At 39.0% G+C, this 16,398-nt stretch overlaps 1 protein-coding gene across 2 annotated transcripts in view; it reads left to right on the top strand.

Annotated features, from left to right (window-relative positions):
- LOC107554584 (KH domain-containing, RNA-binding, signal transduction-associated protein 3-like) overlaps window positions 1-16,398 on the top strand; it is a 153,138-nt gene that overhangs the window by 86,248 nt on the left and 50,492 nt on the right. For both annotated transcript variants that reach the window (XR_001605071.1, XM_016237149.1), the window contains exons 4-6: window positions 2,063-2,209; window positions 3,875-4,014; window positions 5,239-5,425. Coding sequence is in view for 1 of the 2 variants with exons in the window: in XM_016237149.1 (XP_016092635.1) it covers window positions 2,063-2,209; window positions 3,875-4,014; window positions 5,239-5,425 (474 nt within the window). In the remaining variant the exon portion in view is untranslated. The remainder of the gene's footprint in view (window positions 1-2,062; window positions 2,210-3,874; window positions 4,015-5,238; window positions 5,426-16,398) is intronic.

Raw genomic sequence — 16,398 nt, 5'->3', positions numbered from 1 at the left:
GGTCTGGGGCTGTTTTGCTGCTTCAGGACCTGGAAGACTTGCTGTGATAAATGGAACCATGAATTCTGCTGTTTACCAAAAAATCCTGAAGGAGAATGTCCAGCCATCTGTTCGTGACCTCAAGCTGAAGCGAACTTGGGTTCTGCAGCAGGACAATGATCCGAAACACACCAGCAAGTCCACCTCTCAATGGCTGAAGTAAAACAAAATGAAGACTTTGGAGTGGCCTAGTCAAAGTCCTGACCTGAATCCTATTGAGATGCTGTGGCATGACCTTAAAAAGGCGGTTCATGCTCGAGAACCCTCCAATGTGGCTGAATTACAACAATTCTGCATAGATGAGTGGACCAAAATTCCTCCACAGCGCTTTAACAGACTCATTGCAAGTTATCGCAAACGCTTGATTGCAGTTGTTGCTGCTAAGGTTCCTGGATATATTTTGAAAGATCCATCAGTCCATATTATTCCAAAGACAAATATATATATATAACTTGAGATTTAATCATCAAAACAACTTGCTCCACCTCTGAAATATATAATATATAAATAAATAAATACATAATGTTTAATTAAATAATTATTTAATAAAAAAAATGTTTTAAGGTCCTTTTTAAAAGTGGACCTTTATATTTGCATTTTTAAAAATCAAAATTCTCCATAAAACAGTGCAATTAAAATAATGCTTTAAAGAGAATGAATGGAACTTAAAAACATTTTTTGATCCATTTTTAGATAAATATCTATTTGTCTATTTAATTATTATCTATAAATAAATATCTATTTATCTATTTATTGCCTTTAAATTGATTTTTGGACAACTAGTTGATTAGATCATAACCCTTGCATACTGCCAGTGCATGCACACAGACACTTCGTTCCCTCAGCATATCTGCACTAAGGCAGTTGTTGCTGCTAAGGTTCCTGGATATATTTTGAAAGATCCATCAGTCCGTATTATTCCAAAGACAAATATATATATATATAACTTGAGATTTAATCATCAAAACAACTTGCTCCACCTCTGAAATATATAATATATAAATAAATAAATACATAATGTTTAATTAAATAATTATTTAATAAAAAAAATGTTTTAAGGTCCTTTTTAAAAGTGGACCTTTATATTTGCATTTTTAAAAATCAAAATTCTCCATAAAACAGTGCAATTAAAATAATGCTTTAAAGAGAATGAATGGAACTTAAAAACATTTTTGATCCATTTTTAGATAAATATCTATTTGTCTATTTAATTATTATCTATAAATAAATATCTATTTATCTATTTATTGCCTTTAAATTGATTTTTGGACAACTAGTTGATTAGATCATAACCCTTGCATACTGCCAGTGCATGCACACAGACACTTCGTTCCCTCAGCATATCTGCACTAAGCTGACCTTTTTCAGTAAACAGCAGATTTGTGGATGAAATTAGCATCTCATTTGCATAATAGCGACTGTCTTTAAGAGACCAGATTAACTGCATGACATCAGAGGAAGCACAGGAGACACGCATAGCAGCAGACTTTGCTCTCCAATGAAAAGCCGTGCTGAATGAAAATCTCACCCTGCATTTAAAATAAAGCAGCATCATCTGTGCATCTGACGGGAGGGCTGATGTAATTCTTTGCCATGTTTCTGTCTCACAGTTCCTGTTAAATTGCTCTTTTGCTTTCCCCCAGCTAACAGATAACCCCCCCCCCCACCACCACCACCACACACACACACACATACACATACATTGCCCAGTGTGAATGTGTTTGCATATGGAATTTACATTTTAATTGAATTGAATATGCATGGCATAATTACTATGTGCAGTTTATTAATTTCCTCAGTGTCCTGAACATGATATTTCAAAGGTCTAAAAAGGTCAACATCTTCTAATTGTAAATTATTTTTTATGTTTTTTCTTTAATCAAAAATATCATATTTTATATACTTTATTTATTAATTTATTTGAAAAAAAAGCATATTTTTAGTTCCTCTACCTCAGCTGGTGTAGCAAAAGTGTGCAAATGTGTAAATGTTTCTTTTTTTCAACCTCTTAACACGTTAACAGGAAGAAGAACTGCGAAAGAGCAGAGAGACAAAGTATCATCATCTTAACGAAGATCTTCACGTGCTGATCGAGGTGTTCGCACCGCCCGCTGAAGCGTATGTGAGAATGGGTCATGCTCTGGAGGAGATCAAAAAATTCCTTATTCCGGTACGTCTGTTTGTACGGGTTTGTACATCTTCTAAACACAAACTGAGCATCAGCATCAGCTTTCATGTTCTGATTGCAGCGTTTCTTACCCTCAGACCAAAAATACACATTCACTGGTTTAAAAATTGTATTTGTAGTAGTCACATTTTATCCGAGGAGGCCTTACACTGAATAAATAAACTGCTGTAGCAACAATTTTTGGTCACACTTCATTTTGGGGGTCAATTCTCACTATCAACTAATTATTAACTATGACTATTTCCTCAATAAACTCCTAATTTGCTGCTTATTAATCGTTAGTGAGGTAGTTGTTAAGTTTAGGAGGTGGATTAAGACCAGCACTGGGTTGTATTTAACCCAGCATTTTTTAGAGTGTATGGATGCAAATAAGCAACTAACTCATAGTGCAAATTGGTCCCTAAACTAAAGTTTTACCCAATTTTCACTCAGAAAGTTCTAGTAAATTTCATGAACAATTAAAATATTACCTTCAGGCTAAAATACATATTAAATTGTTTTGTTTGTTTGTTGTTTTTTTTAATTGGATTTACAAGTCAAGTTTTGTTCAAGGAGTACACAGAAAAAAATTAATTGGTTTAGAAACTATTTTCACTTAGAAATGTCTAGTGAATTTCACAAACAATTACAAAGAAACAGGGCTAATATAGTTAATTAAAGCTAAAATTAAAAACCATAAAAAACAAAATTTTTTAAATGAAATAAAATAAACTTAAATTGAAATAAAATACAATTTAATGAAATAAAAAACTTTTTTTATATTATATAAAAAAGCTTTTTTATACCTTTTATATTTAAGAAAACATTTTTCATTTTCATTTAGTTTAGCTTGATACTAAAATGGAACTAAAATAATTAAAAATAAAATAAAATACAAATTAGTTTTAAATGAAATAAAATAAACTTAAATTGAAATAAAATACAATTTAATGAAATAAAAAACTTTTTTTATATTATCTTTTTAAGTGGGAGAACTTGCACAATTGGTGGCTGACTAAATACTTTTTTCCCCCACTATATATATATATATAATATATATATAAAATGACAAAAACACAACACAACTTTCTAAACGTACTTAACCTCTTAAAATGTAAGCTAAAATGTAAAAATATAAAAATAAAAACTAATTCAAAATATTAATAAAAGCCCTATTAGTATCCCAATGATACTAAAAATAAAAATGTTGAATTATTTACTATTTTGAAGTAGAGAAACTGTAGTAGTATTTTTTTTATAAAACATACTCCAATAATCTTTATTGATTAAAATAATTTTTTACAGTGTATGGTGGATAAAATCAAGTCCTTCTTTGTCAAATAGCCTTTAGTTACAAATATGTTATAATGGAGAAGTTAAGTGCTTTTCAAATGTATTAAATTCTCTGGATCTTCTCTATCAAACACTACGCATATGTTCACATTTGTGCGCAGTATTGACTTTATGTATATAATATCTCACAGTCACATCTGTTATGCTAATGAAAAGCTAGATTAAATGTTACTATTTATATACAGAATGCTTCCTCTTGGGGAAAAACACATGTTGGTGCGTGTTTGGGGTTGCAGGGGGCATACATATTTCCCCTTGAAAAACAAGTGGACCATTATAACGTGTTACAGCTCATTAACTGTGTGTGTCATACAGGACTATAATGATGAGATCAGGCAGGCTCAGCTACAGGAGCTGACGTATCTGAACGGCGCCTCGGAGGATGCCAAAGTCCCAGCGGCCAGAGGCAAAAGCAGCACACGAGGCAGAGGAACGCCAGCGCCGGGACCGCACAGGTGCAACAGCGTGCCATTCTACTCTGATCACATTTAAAACGTAAACTTCAAAACGGCAGGAAAAAATTGTTAACAAGGAAATTAACTCCTTAATTTCACCTTTTCTGCTCTGAGAATTTTTTTCTGCTGTTTAATGAGAAAAGCATTTTAAACTCCACTGAGAGTTTAACGTGGTATAACTGGCAGATTTATTCTCACATGGACTGACGCTAATGTCATTTCCTCAAACCAATCTCATTTTCATCTTAGTCGGAGAGGAAAATTCAATCAAACCGTCAAAGTAATCTTCCATTGGAGGATGGAATATAATCAACGGGCGTATTGTTATTTAGTAAATGATGGCCAGAAACTAGACTAGATCTGTCTGTCTGTCAGTCAGTTGAAAGATGCATAATAAATGTAAAAGCTTTATTATCAATGTTGAAAACAGTTGTGCTGCTTATTTTTTTTATCTTTTTCAGCATTCTTTTTTTCAGGATTTTACTTTGAAACAATGTAAAATAATGTAAATTTTGTTCAATTTAATGCATCTTTGAAAAATAAAGTATTGATTTCTTGAAATTAATTAATTAACTATACTGATAAATAAACTATAGTAAATGTTTGGACACATTTCTGTTTTACTATACTATTTTCCATATCTTAGATTAATATTAAAGTAATCAAAACTATGGGATTATTGGAATTACATGACGACCAACAAATAGATAAATATATGATGTCTTATATTTAGATCTGTCTTAGTTTTATGAAGAAATGTAAATGTTCACTGAAAGAAAATGGGTGTAGAAACAATTTTCACTCAAAAATGGCTAATAAATTTCACAAAAAATTACAAAGAAACAGCAAGTAGCGCATTGATTTTCATGTAAAATTGTGTGTGAAGTAGAAAAACTGAAATAATATTTTCCTGAAAAAACAAAAACATACTTTTTTTTATTTACATAGTTTTATTTACGACTTCAAAAAATATTTTTTTTATAGTGTAGGCACAATTTATATTTGTCTACAAAAGTAATGTAAAGCATATATAGTATATTTGGGTAAAAAGGTGTGACATCACTAATTCAGTCCATTCATCTCCAAACATTTCACTTACAGTGTATATGTATTTTTTACACTACTAAAATTCAATGTGTTAATTTTTTTTTTTAAATGAAGAATTCTTGCTCCAGGCATAATGTTTAGTTAATTATATTTATGTAATTTAAATGTGTCCTACAGGTGTAGAGGGGGCGTTCCTCCTCCTCAGGCTGCAGTCCCGCGGGGGGTGGCGCCCAGAGGAGCTCCGCCCAGCAGGGTGCCGTCCAGCAGAGTAAGGGGCGTTCCCTCTCAGAGAGCACGAGGAGCTCCGCCCCCACCTGGGTACAGACCTCCCCCTCCAGTGGTGCAGGATACCTATGGTGAATATGTAAGTAACTGTAACATCCATTGCTGTAGCGGCCTTTCTTTTTAGGGACTATAAGAAAGAATATTTATAGTATGCAAGGACAGAATTAACGAAGCTCAAATCATAGTATTCAGCCAATGGTGGCATTCAAGTATGCTTTTAAAGAAATATTGCTCACAGCAACTTTTGCTATGCTAGATGTTTTTCGAAAGTTGATTCATTAAAACCTAATTGTGTACTTTACCATCACCAGTGCAGATCTACGCAATTAGAGACTCAACCATAGTCTTTGGCAGTGTTATTTTAGTATTATTTAAATACTTTATATCATTTAATAATATTTGTAATTAGCTTTTATTTTTATATTTTCAGTTTTTAATTTTGATCTGTTGTTTTGTTTATCTATCTATTTACATTTTTAACATGTCTATTTAGCTTAATTTTTATTAGTTTAGTTTTAGTAATAAAAAAATTTGAAATTTGAAAAAACGAACTGAAAATAAGTACGTTTTTAATCTAATATTTGTTTTATTTTATTTCAGATTTATTTTTAATAAAAAAAAATTTCTGCATTGTCATTGTTTATTTATTCTAAAAAAAAAATGATATTATATATACTGTATATATATGTATGTATGTATGTATATTTTCAATTCATTTTTTTTCAGTGTCTTTTGAACATTTTTGATTTGGTTTCTGCATTAGTTAACTACTCTTATTATTTCTGACCCTAAACTGTTCTCTGTAAATATCTTGACTTAAAAAAATCTCTAATATTATGAATCTTAAAAGTAATTTCTTTGGAGTTTTATTATTTTCACAATTTTGGCGCCACTAAGGGTGCAGAAGCAACACAATTTGTATTGAATAAGCGAGACACTTACTCTGTTTGAGCTTTTACAGTAATTTCAGTACCTGTCTAGACAGAAAGAGTGATCTATGATATATGTCTATAATAGCCAGTGTTTTATTGTTGACATTTCTCATATCGATAAATTACATAAAACAAATTCGCCAAGGCTCTCCCAGAAATTAATGTTTTCTGACGCTGATCTAATTTGTCAGTTGTTACAGAAGAGTACATGGTGCAGCCATCTATCGGAGACATCCTAAATCATTTCATCTGCTTGATTTACTTATTTTTGTTTGCGATTATGTGGAAAAATGGTATTGTTTGCTTGCCTGCTTCTGACACTGTTATAGATTTCCTATGCTTTGAGTTTTAATTTATCAGACAGAGTTGCAAAGCAACTACTTCAAATACATTGAGCTTTATTTGAATGTTCGCCAACCCCTCTCGATGTTGTGCATCTCTGAGGTCTTTTGGCTCGCTTGTGGCATGTTTAACAGATGGCAGGCCCGGAGAGGTGGGTGGAGTTGGCACACTGCCCCGCAGTGCCCATATCTAACCACATCTGACAGGTTTATTTAGGGGGCGCCGTTTGAATGCGCTGGGGTCAGAGGAAATGACTCAGTCGCCAGCTGTTCCCTATCGTTTCCACGGCCTGGAAACACCCATCTGTGCAGGAGCCTGAAACACTGGGAATGATTCGAACATCTGTGGGATGATAAATGTGAAGCTCTCACTATGAATCAGTGTTTAGATGTTCCTCGTCAACAGAAAGATCTTCTGACTGTCCTGAGAGCCAGAGAGTTGCGACAAGTCATGGGAAATTAATGAGATCGTTGTGGAGGAATAGTGAAAATGGATAAATGAAAATGCTGTCGTTATTTACTCACCCGCATCCACTCTCAGTGTCTGGATTTATAAGAATCAACTAATCACATTTGCTTTCCCAAACACTCTGGCAAGAAAAGATATCAAACCAATACACGATTAATATATCTGACCCAAACATGGCCACATATCTCTCTCAGAGAATCAACTGAGGTGAGAGTGAACACGTGTCTTATGTGATTTGAAAACATCTTGATCAGATTACCACAAATCAATAAGCCAAAATAAATTTTAAAGGCACCGAATCTGATTTCAAGCGTGTTTGGGGTCATAGAGGGTGGATCTGCTTGCTCTAGTGTAAGTCATTAATATGAAGTAATTGCATCGGTCATTTGTCTCTCTCGAGGGCCGCTCTGATACCTGACTCACTCTCTGCGGAAGGTTGCAATAATAGCATTACGGCATGTATTATCCCAGTCTGTATCTCAGAACCTCTGTTTCCACAATCAAAACCGCTTGTCACTTCGGTTCAACCTCATAATTACCGAGCCGGTTGCGGATGCTATATCTCTCCTTTGGTCGAGTGCTGAAATGACTTCCATTGTCACCAGTGTTGTGTTATGAATGCCGTGTCCAGTGTGATGCTTCTCAAACCAACGCAAATCATGGGTTTGTGTTCTCAATAGGGCTGTACAGCGAGACATATTGTTTTGCTTTAGGCTCTTCCGATGAGGCGTTTCTTTCTGTCCACACCGCTTTTTATCACACTGAAGTACTTTAGCGACATGCAGACCTGTGTGAGAGTTGTTACTGAGTAAGTGTCGACACTTCAAAACATATTTCTGAGCCTCGGGTCTTCAACTTTAAATGTCTCTGTTTTTAGGGAGCGTTTGACACTTTTTGTTGAAAGTATAATACACTGCAAAAAAAGGGGGATAGAATTAGAATGAGTACAACAATAGAAACAATTGCTTGTAAATTTTACTAATAATTACAAAGAATTGGCAAGTAATGCATTTAATTAAAAATGAAATTTTGAAGTAGAAAGACTGAAATACTAATGAATTTACAGTATCTATATAATGTGTAAGAATATTCACATTTCATAGCTGTATCAATAATGTTTTGTCATGCATATGCTTTTTATTAAGCAGGAATTTTATTTGATTGAAAAAAAAAATCTTATTATAAATGTTGATTGATCAAAATAATTTGGAAAATAATATTTATTATTCCATGGTCTGTCTGAATACTGGATTCTGATTGGGTGGCAGTTATGCAGTAAAACGTCTCCAGGTTATGCATGTAACCATGGTTCCCTGAAGGGAACGAGATGCTGCGTCGAAATACTACGGGAATGCCTTCAGCGTGACCACACTCTGAATCACATTTGTAATCAGTCCAATGGATGGGTGAGATGTCACAGGCGGGCTGACGTAACGACCAGTAAGCATAAAAGCACGTGCGGTGGAACCTTTAGAATGTTTAGCTTTTAGGAATATAGCAAGTGCTGACAGGGATGCCGGAAGTATGGCCCTGAGACGCAGCATCTCGTTACCTTCAGGGAACCATGGTTACATGCGTAACCTGGAGACGTTCCCTTTCAGGAACTCAAGCTGCGTCGAAACGCTACGGGAACGAGAATGCCCATGCCGCCCGACTTACAAATCCCTGCCTAGTGTGGAAGAGCTCAGCTAAAGCGAGAGAACGAAGCCAGGAGTTGCACAGAAAGCAGATAGGCACCTGACAAAGTCATGGTAACCTGGATAACTTCGCGTTCATCAACTTCAGCTGCTTCAAAACCCTACAAACGCTACGGGAACGAGAATGCCCGACTTACAAATCCCTGCCTAGTGTGGAAGAGCTCAGCTAAAGCGAGAGAACGAAGCCAGGAGTTGCACAGAAAGCAGATAGGCACCTGACAAAGTAGGCGGGGACATCCCGCTCAAAGGCCAACTTCAGAATGAGTGAGTCTTGACCCCCAACGGAGAGGGGAGATCAGAGAACTCGAGGCTATGGAATAACATCCTGATCCACCGCTTAGCATAAGCTTCTCTGGCCGGAGGCCTCAGCGCACCGCTGAGGAAATGTAAAACCAGGGGGTGTCTTCCCACTGACTAGCCACCAATAGGGGCGCGGTAGGCCGCAATGGCCACCACGACCTTTAGGGGGGAGTGGGTCAACCCTGTAGAGAGAAGGGCCTGCAGGAACTCCAGAACTGTACCAACTGGGCAGTTGACTGTGTTGAGCTGGCGGTCTCCGCACCAAGAAGTGAAAAGTTTCCACTTCAGGGCGTACAGTTTCCTCATTGAGGGAGCTCTGGATTGGAGGATGGTCTCAACCTCGGTTGAGAGACAGGAAGCTACGAGTTGTGCCCCCTCAGAGGCCACACCCATAACTTCCAGCTCCGGGCGGGGGTGGAAAATCGTGCCCTTCGTCAGTGAGAGGAGGTCCCTCCTGACGGGAATCTCCCATGGAGAGCCGTCAAGAAGAGAAATCAGGTCCGAGAACCATACTTGGCCCGACCAGAACGGGGCTACTAACAGCAGCCGGACTCCGTCCCGGCGCACTCTCTCCAGAACTCCCGGGAGCAGAGCGATCGGGGGAAAACTGTACAGACGAAGCCTCGGCCAAGTCTGCACCATAGCGTCCAGTCCAAGAGGAGCTGGATGAGTCAGAGAGAACCAGAGGGAACAGTGCGATGTCATCTGAGTCGCAAACAGGTCCACCTGAGCCTGCCAAAAATCTCCATATCTGCTTCACCACCTCAGTGTGAAGTCTCCATTCCCCGGGCCTCGGCCCCTGCCTCGACAGGATGTCTGCTCCCACATTGAGATGCCCAGGAATGTTAACTGCTCTCAGTGAGAGGAGTTTGCCCTGGGACCACACAAGGATCTGGTGCGCCAACCTATACAGGGGGTGCAAATATATAGGTGGTTGATATAAGAGACCACCACTGTGTTGTCAGTGCGCACCAACACATGGTGATCTCTTAGGTCCGGGAGAAAGTGTTTCAAAGCTAGAAACACGCCAATTGATGTGCCACTGAGATGGCGATCACTCCACAGACCACGGGCCGAGAGGCCACTCATGACCGCTCCCCAACCAGTGAGGGACGCGTCCGTCGCTAGCATTACATGGCGACAAGGAGCTCCCAGCACCGGGCCCTGAGACAAGAATCAAGGTTTCCTCCACATTTCTAAGGCACGTAGGCCTCCATGTGACCTTGAGCATGCGAAGCAGGTTTCCCCTCGGGAAGAACCCCTTGGTCTTGAGCCACCATTGTAGGGGTCTCATGTACAGCAGGCCAAGAGGTATCACATTGGACGCAACTGCCATCAGACCCAGCAGTGAGTGACTGGCCTTCTCTCACTCTCTTGACTGCCGTGAGGATCGACTCGATCCGAGCAGGGGACAGACGTGCCTGCATCGTTGTAGAATCCCACACCACACCCAGATAAGTGGTCCTCTGAGCTGGAGAAAGCACACTTTTCTTGGCATTTAGACTTAACCCCATTTCTTTCATGTGAGCATGAACGACATCTCGATATCGAACCGCCATCTGCTCCCATTGAGCTAAAATCAACCAATCGTCGATATAATTGAGTATGCGGATACCCTGGAGTCACAGGGGAGCCAGAGCTGCATCCACACATTTCGTGAAAGTGCGGGGTGAGAGTGCAAGGCCGAAAGGAAGAACCCGGTATTGATAAGCTTCGCCCCCGAAAGCAAACCTCAGGAACTTCCTGTAATGAGGAAGGATGGAGATATGGAAGTATGCGTCTTTTAGATTTATCGTGATAAACCAGTCCTCGAACCTGATCTGAGACACAATGTGTTTGAGTGTGAGCATCCTGAACTTCAGTCGCATGACTGAGCGGTTCAACTGACGCAGATCTAAAATGGGATGCAACCCTCCATCCTTCTTTGGAGCAATGAAGTACTGTAGAACCCGGATTCTCTTTCGTGAGGAGGGACCACCTCGATGGCCTCCTTCCTCAAGAGAGTGTTTACTTCTTGTTCCATTACCAAAGCCTGCTCGGGACCCACCAGAGTGGGGTAACCCCGTTGAACCGTAGGCAGAGGAGAACCAAGCTGGATTCTGTAGCCTATCTCTACAGTGCGCAGGACCCATTGAGACACATTTAGCAGTAGATTACACGCTGCTAAATAGTCTACTAAGGGAATCAGTCTCTCAAGACTAGCTTCTGGTGTAATCAGAGTGGCTAGCTCGGTGCTCCCTGGAACACCGGCAGGGTTGGCAGACTGATCTCCTGAGGGCACTGAGGAGAGACGGGCACCGTGTGAGGCGGTGTACACCGCTCTTCCCCAGAGGGGCCTGCCCTCCGAGGTCCTGAGCCATAGCATCAGGAACCTCATAGTTGAAGTCTCCTCTTGAAAATGACAGCCCTCAGACCCGCGTCATCTGCTAGGAAGACTCGACTAATAGAACCAGAGCCTGCTCGGGGCAGGACCCAAGGAGACACGCTTGGCAGGGGCTCCCACACCGCCAGGTGACGTACTAAGGGAACCAATCTCACAAGACTGGCCTCTGGTGCACTTAGAGCGGCTAGCTCAGTGCCCTGAAGCGGTGAACCAGGAGGGGACGGCCGTACTAGCTGCTCTAGAGACCTCCATGGAGGTAGTGAGCCCCTTAGCACAGCTACATTTCCAAGCGGTAACTGAGAGAAGCGCTCGCCGGAGACCTCTGCACCCTGGAACACCGGCAGGGGTGGCAGACTGATCTCCTGAGGGTACTGAGGAGAGACAGGCACCGTGTAATGCGGTGTACACCGCTCTTCCACAGAGGGAGCTGGCCCTCAGAAGTCCTAGGCCTTAGGCGTCAGGACGCTATAGACGAAGACTATCCAGCGAGAATGACGGTCCGCAGAACCGCCTTCCGCTAGAAGCCTTTGGCCTGGGAGCGCCAATCTGATTCTAGACTCTGTGGAGTATGAGAAGTGACGCCACCAGAATGAGGAGCTGGAACACGATAGGTTGGGACTGCTCCCACCCAGCAGCCCCTGCTGACAGCCTCAACCTCCTCAAAGGAAGAGAGGTAAACACGTGCTCTCACTCGAGAAATTTTTATCCCAAGAGCCCGTGTATATCTAACTTCTCATAGTCAGATAAATACTTCATTTTATTCCTCGTACACGATCACACCGGTGTGATTAGAATGTTCATTGCATCACGTGATCAACTGCTGAATTCAAATCTGCTTTTGCGCTTTTCCTGGCACTGAGCCAGAGACAGACACGCTGAGCGCTTGTTATATTATCATTACTATTCAGTGTTTTCAACCATACAATGCTTATTTTAGGTTTCAGACATCTAAATACACATAAGTACTAGCAAAACAATACATTTATTGTAAAATACACACTGATGTTCAAGTTAATTTTATTTGTATAGCACATTTACAGCAGCCGCTAGGCTGACCAAAGTGCTTTACAGAAGAGAAATTTATAAAAACATACACAGAAAGCAAGCCAAATAAAAAATATGAACAACCCATTAAAAAATTACAGAATAACAGTAATCAATACACTAAGGAAAACAGATAGGTTTTTAGCAGGGACTTAAAGACAGGCAGAGAAGGGGCCATTCTAATTTCTAAAGGCAGGGTATTCCAAAGCCGTGGCCCTGCAAAATACACACCGATGTCTATGGAAGTGGCAATAATAATCCATTCAATTATAATTTGACATGTTTTATTGATATCATATACACATGTAGGTAACTTTAAAGTTTAGTCTACTCTTCTCCCAGTTCACCGGAAACTTACTTTAATGTCTTTCGGGAGGAGAGGATGTGTTTACGTGTTGTAAATCCCACAGCTCGGATTCAGCGCGAACTAACATGGCGGTGCCCATCACCCGCTATAGATCAACTAACATGGTCACTATAAAGGTGTTTAAACTACCAAATACATTTACTTTCACGTATTTGAGAATCGGAATATCAGATATTTCATACTATAGTGAACACGTTAGTAAATATTTTGAATAAAAAAGGAAAAACGAAATAAAAGCAATGTATGTGTTATACAGCGCTATTGTGGCTGCGGTGTGTCACGTGACAAACATGATGCATCTCCATGGAAACAGTAAAGCGATAGTTCTAAAATAACGGTCGCCTAAAAAAACTCACGTTTGAACTGAAATGTGTGTTGGCAGTGTATGTACACAACCACCCTATAATGATAAAAATCCACCCAGTGCTTTTTTTTATCTACTAAAACGTCACACAGAAAGGCCCCTCCCACGATAGTTTGATTGACAGTAGCGTTTCAGCACAGACTGGACTGGCATCTTACCTTAGACCCGCCCTGAGTGAGCTGTCATCAGTCCGCCATTGTTTCACCGCAGGAGCAGATGTAGACAAGAATGACTCCTAAGCGATTGAGGTGTTCTGTTGTTGGATGTAATAATGAACATAGCAGTCGTCATTTACTCCTGACATCTGGGCCGCTGAAGATGCAGTGGATTACGTTTGTTTTTGAAGGGAATGCGACCCGGTCTACATAAATGCGTCTATGTTCACGCGAATCATTCGTGATCCAGCTTCATCTACAGAAGTGAGTGTAAGGTTTTTTAATGAATCTTTGCAAATTGCCTTTCCTAATAATGCACTAATTAGCAAGTTTCACGATGAATGCGGCTAAAGAAAACAGTCCCTCAGAGAGCAGCTCAGAAGTGAGGGGTGGGGTCACCAGAGCTCATTAACATTTAAAGGAAAATGCAACAAAATGGCTTGCTCTGAAAAGAGCTGTTTTTGACAGGGTAAAAAAAGGTGTTTTTTACACTACCATTGAGAAATTTTAACCAAAATATGTTACAGACTTTTCATTAAGACCCTAAAGGTTCCTATCAACTTGTGGAAAATGGGCATCCTATGACCCCTTTAAGGAAGAAGATAGGGACTCACCCGGCTACATTCCCTCCACCGGATCCATATGTGAAACCCACGAGCACAGCCGCTCCGCCTCGGCAAAAGCGGGGCCGGCACCATGAGAAACGCTAGTGAAGGCTAACCTCCTCAAAGAGAGCCCTCTGAGAGCGAAGCAAGGCAGTAACAATATGCTCGCAATGCGGGCAGTCAGCTCCCTCGATTTCAATAAGCAAAATTATTAAGTAAAAAAAAAAAAGATTATAAATGTGAATTGCTCACAATTATTTGTGAAATAATATATATTATATAATATATAACAACATGTATGCACATTTCATGGCTATATCAATATTTTGTCATACATATTAGGGTTGGGCGATGTCTACCAAATTCGCATCGGAAACAAATAACACGTTATACGGAGCCACTAAAAGGTTATCCGCTTGCTAGCAGATCCTGAGCACCAATGACAAACATCTAATCTTGTCAAATGTGTGATAAGTACTGCCGCTCCATAGTATAGAGTCCTTGTGATCGCGAATCTCAAAAGTGAAAGTGAAAGTAAAATGAGAGCGCGCAATCGAAAATGGTTTCAATAGCGGCTCCCTAATTCCCGCAATTTATATACAGTTGTGTATACTTACCCAACGATATAACTCTTTAGGGTTTCCGTAGTACACTTAATTTCCTTTCTGAACACGGAACTGGGATGCGGCCGATTGCGGGAGAGGGGGTGCGGGGGGGTGGGGGCTGGAGGAATCACAATGTCAGCTTAACATCGTGATGTCTGTCAGCCATCGGCGATGGATGATAGCATCGTCTATCGGCCCAACCCTAATACATATGCTTGTTAATAATCAGAATTATTAAGGATTTAAAAAAAAATCTGATTAATAATAATGTTTGCGGATTGATCTAAATTATTTGGGAAATAATATGTGTATTTGCACAATGCATGGCTGTATCAATTATGTTGTCATGCTTATGCTTTTCAATAAGTAGAATTATTTTGAAAAATTCTGATTAGAAATGTTTGTGGATTGATCTGAATCATTTTCGAAAAAATATAAGATATAAGAGTATTTATAGAATATATATGAAAACCTCCCTGAGATGGACACATTAAATTATACAAACACATGCAGTACATATTTTGTGAGCTCACAAAACAGTCACAAATACTTTTGTATCTGTAATTGAATGCGCAAATAAATACTGAAACGTTTGCTTTGAAATTATACAAATGCCATAAGCTCACATTTATTTGTGCATTTGCATTGACATATTGCACAATTTGATCGACATATTGCATAATTTGATGTGATTGGAGCATGTGCACTAACCTCTAGTCCCTGCTTCTGAAACTTGCACAATATTCATACTGACTATTATATCTAATGAGAGAAACATTTCCTATCTTGTAACAAGCGAGAGACAGAGCATGAAATTCCATTAAACGAATAATGTTGTGCGCACTTCCGCCTCCTAGTTTCAGTATGACTACCCCAATACCCATAAATCAGTTCTGTTTATGCAAATTTGTCCAGAGCCCAATGGTAGCTCAGTGTTTATGACTTCCATCCTCTCTCAGTTTGATCTCCATGGCAGAAGCCATACGTTAACTGCAGTGACACTAGTGTGATGTTGTTTAGTTCTGTGTGACCAGCGCAAGTTTATTAGTCCAGCAGAGCAGGATGTTCCTGAAGTCTTGGGTATCTGTCTACTTCATGAGCTGTTCTCGACCACCTGAGTAGTTTGGGTTTTATGTGCAGTTTTAAAAGTGAAACGGATGGAGTGAAGTGCACTCTTTGAGTTCGTTAGTGCTGCTGTTGCTACAAAAAAAAAACATGGCATTTTTCATAGTTTAATTTGTAGGTTTCAGCATATGTATAATATAAATAAAAAATGTGTAAATTAAATTTTCTAATATATATATACACACACACACAGAGAGACATTTTATGCTTTATACTTTACATATACCTTTTATAAGAACTCAATGAATGAAAGAGTCAAAGTAATTTTGTATATTTTGGCATAAAATTAATTCATGATTATAAAATGAGAGAAAAAAAAACATTGGAAAAAAGTTATTTAAGAAGAAGACTGTAATATTACTTTGATTTTATTTATATTATATATATATTAAAATAAAGAAACAATTAATTTAAATGGTAGATTTTTTTTTTATAAAACATCCAGGCAATACATTTTATTAATATTGTTAATTTTCTCACATGGGAGTTGTAGATTTAAATCCAGCTCATGCCACTTGAGAATGCCCTGATCCATTCTCTTCTCTTCTCCTAATTATTTTTTGAAGTCTTCTTTCTGTCAAATATATGGATAAAAATTGCAACAAGGCAAAAAATATCACTTCATAGTGTTGTAGGGCTGTAAATTGCGTGTTCATATTTGTTAG

The sequence above is a fragment of the Sinocyclocheilus grahami genome, unplaced genomic scaffold, assembly GCF_001515645.1.
Source record: "Sinocyclocheilus grahami isolate Dianchi unplaced genomic scaffold, SAMN03320097.WGS_v1.1 scaffold507.1, whole genome shotgun sequence".
Classification (NCBI taxonomy): Eukaryota; Metazoa; Chordata; class Actinopteri; order Cypriniformes; family Cyprinidae; genus Sinocyclocheilus; species Sinocyclocheilus grahami.
The sequence above is the reverse complement of the archived record's forward strand: the minus strand, read 5'-3'. Positions and strand labels throughout refer to the sequence as shown.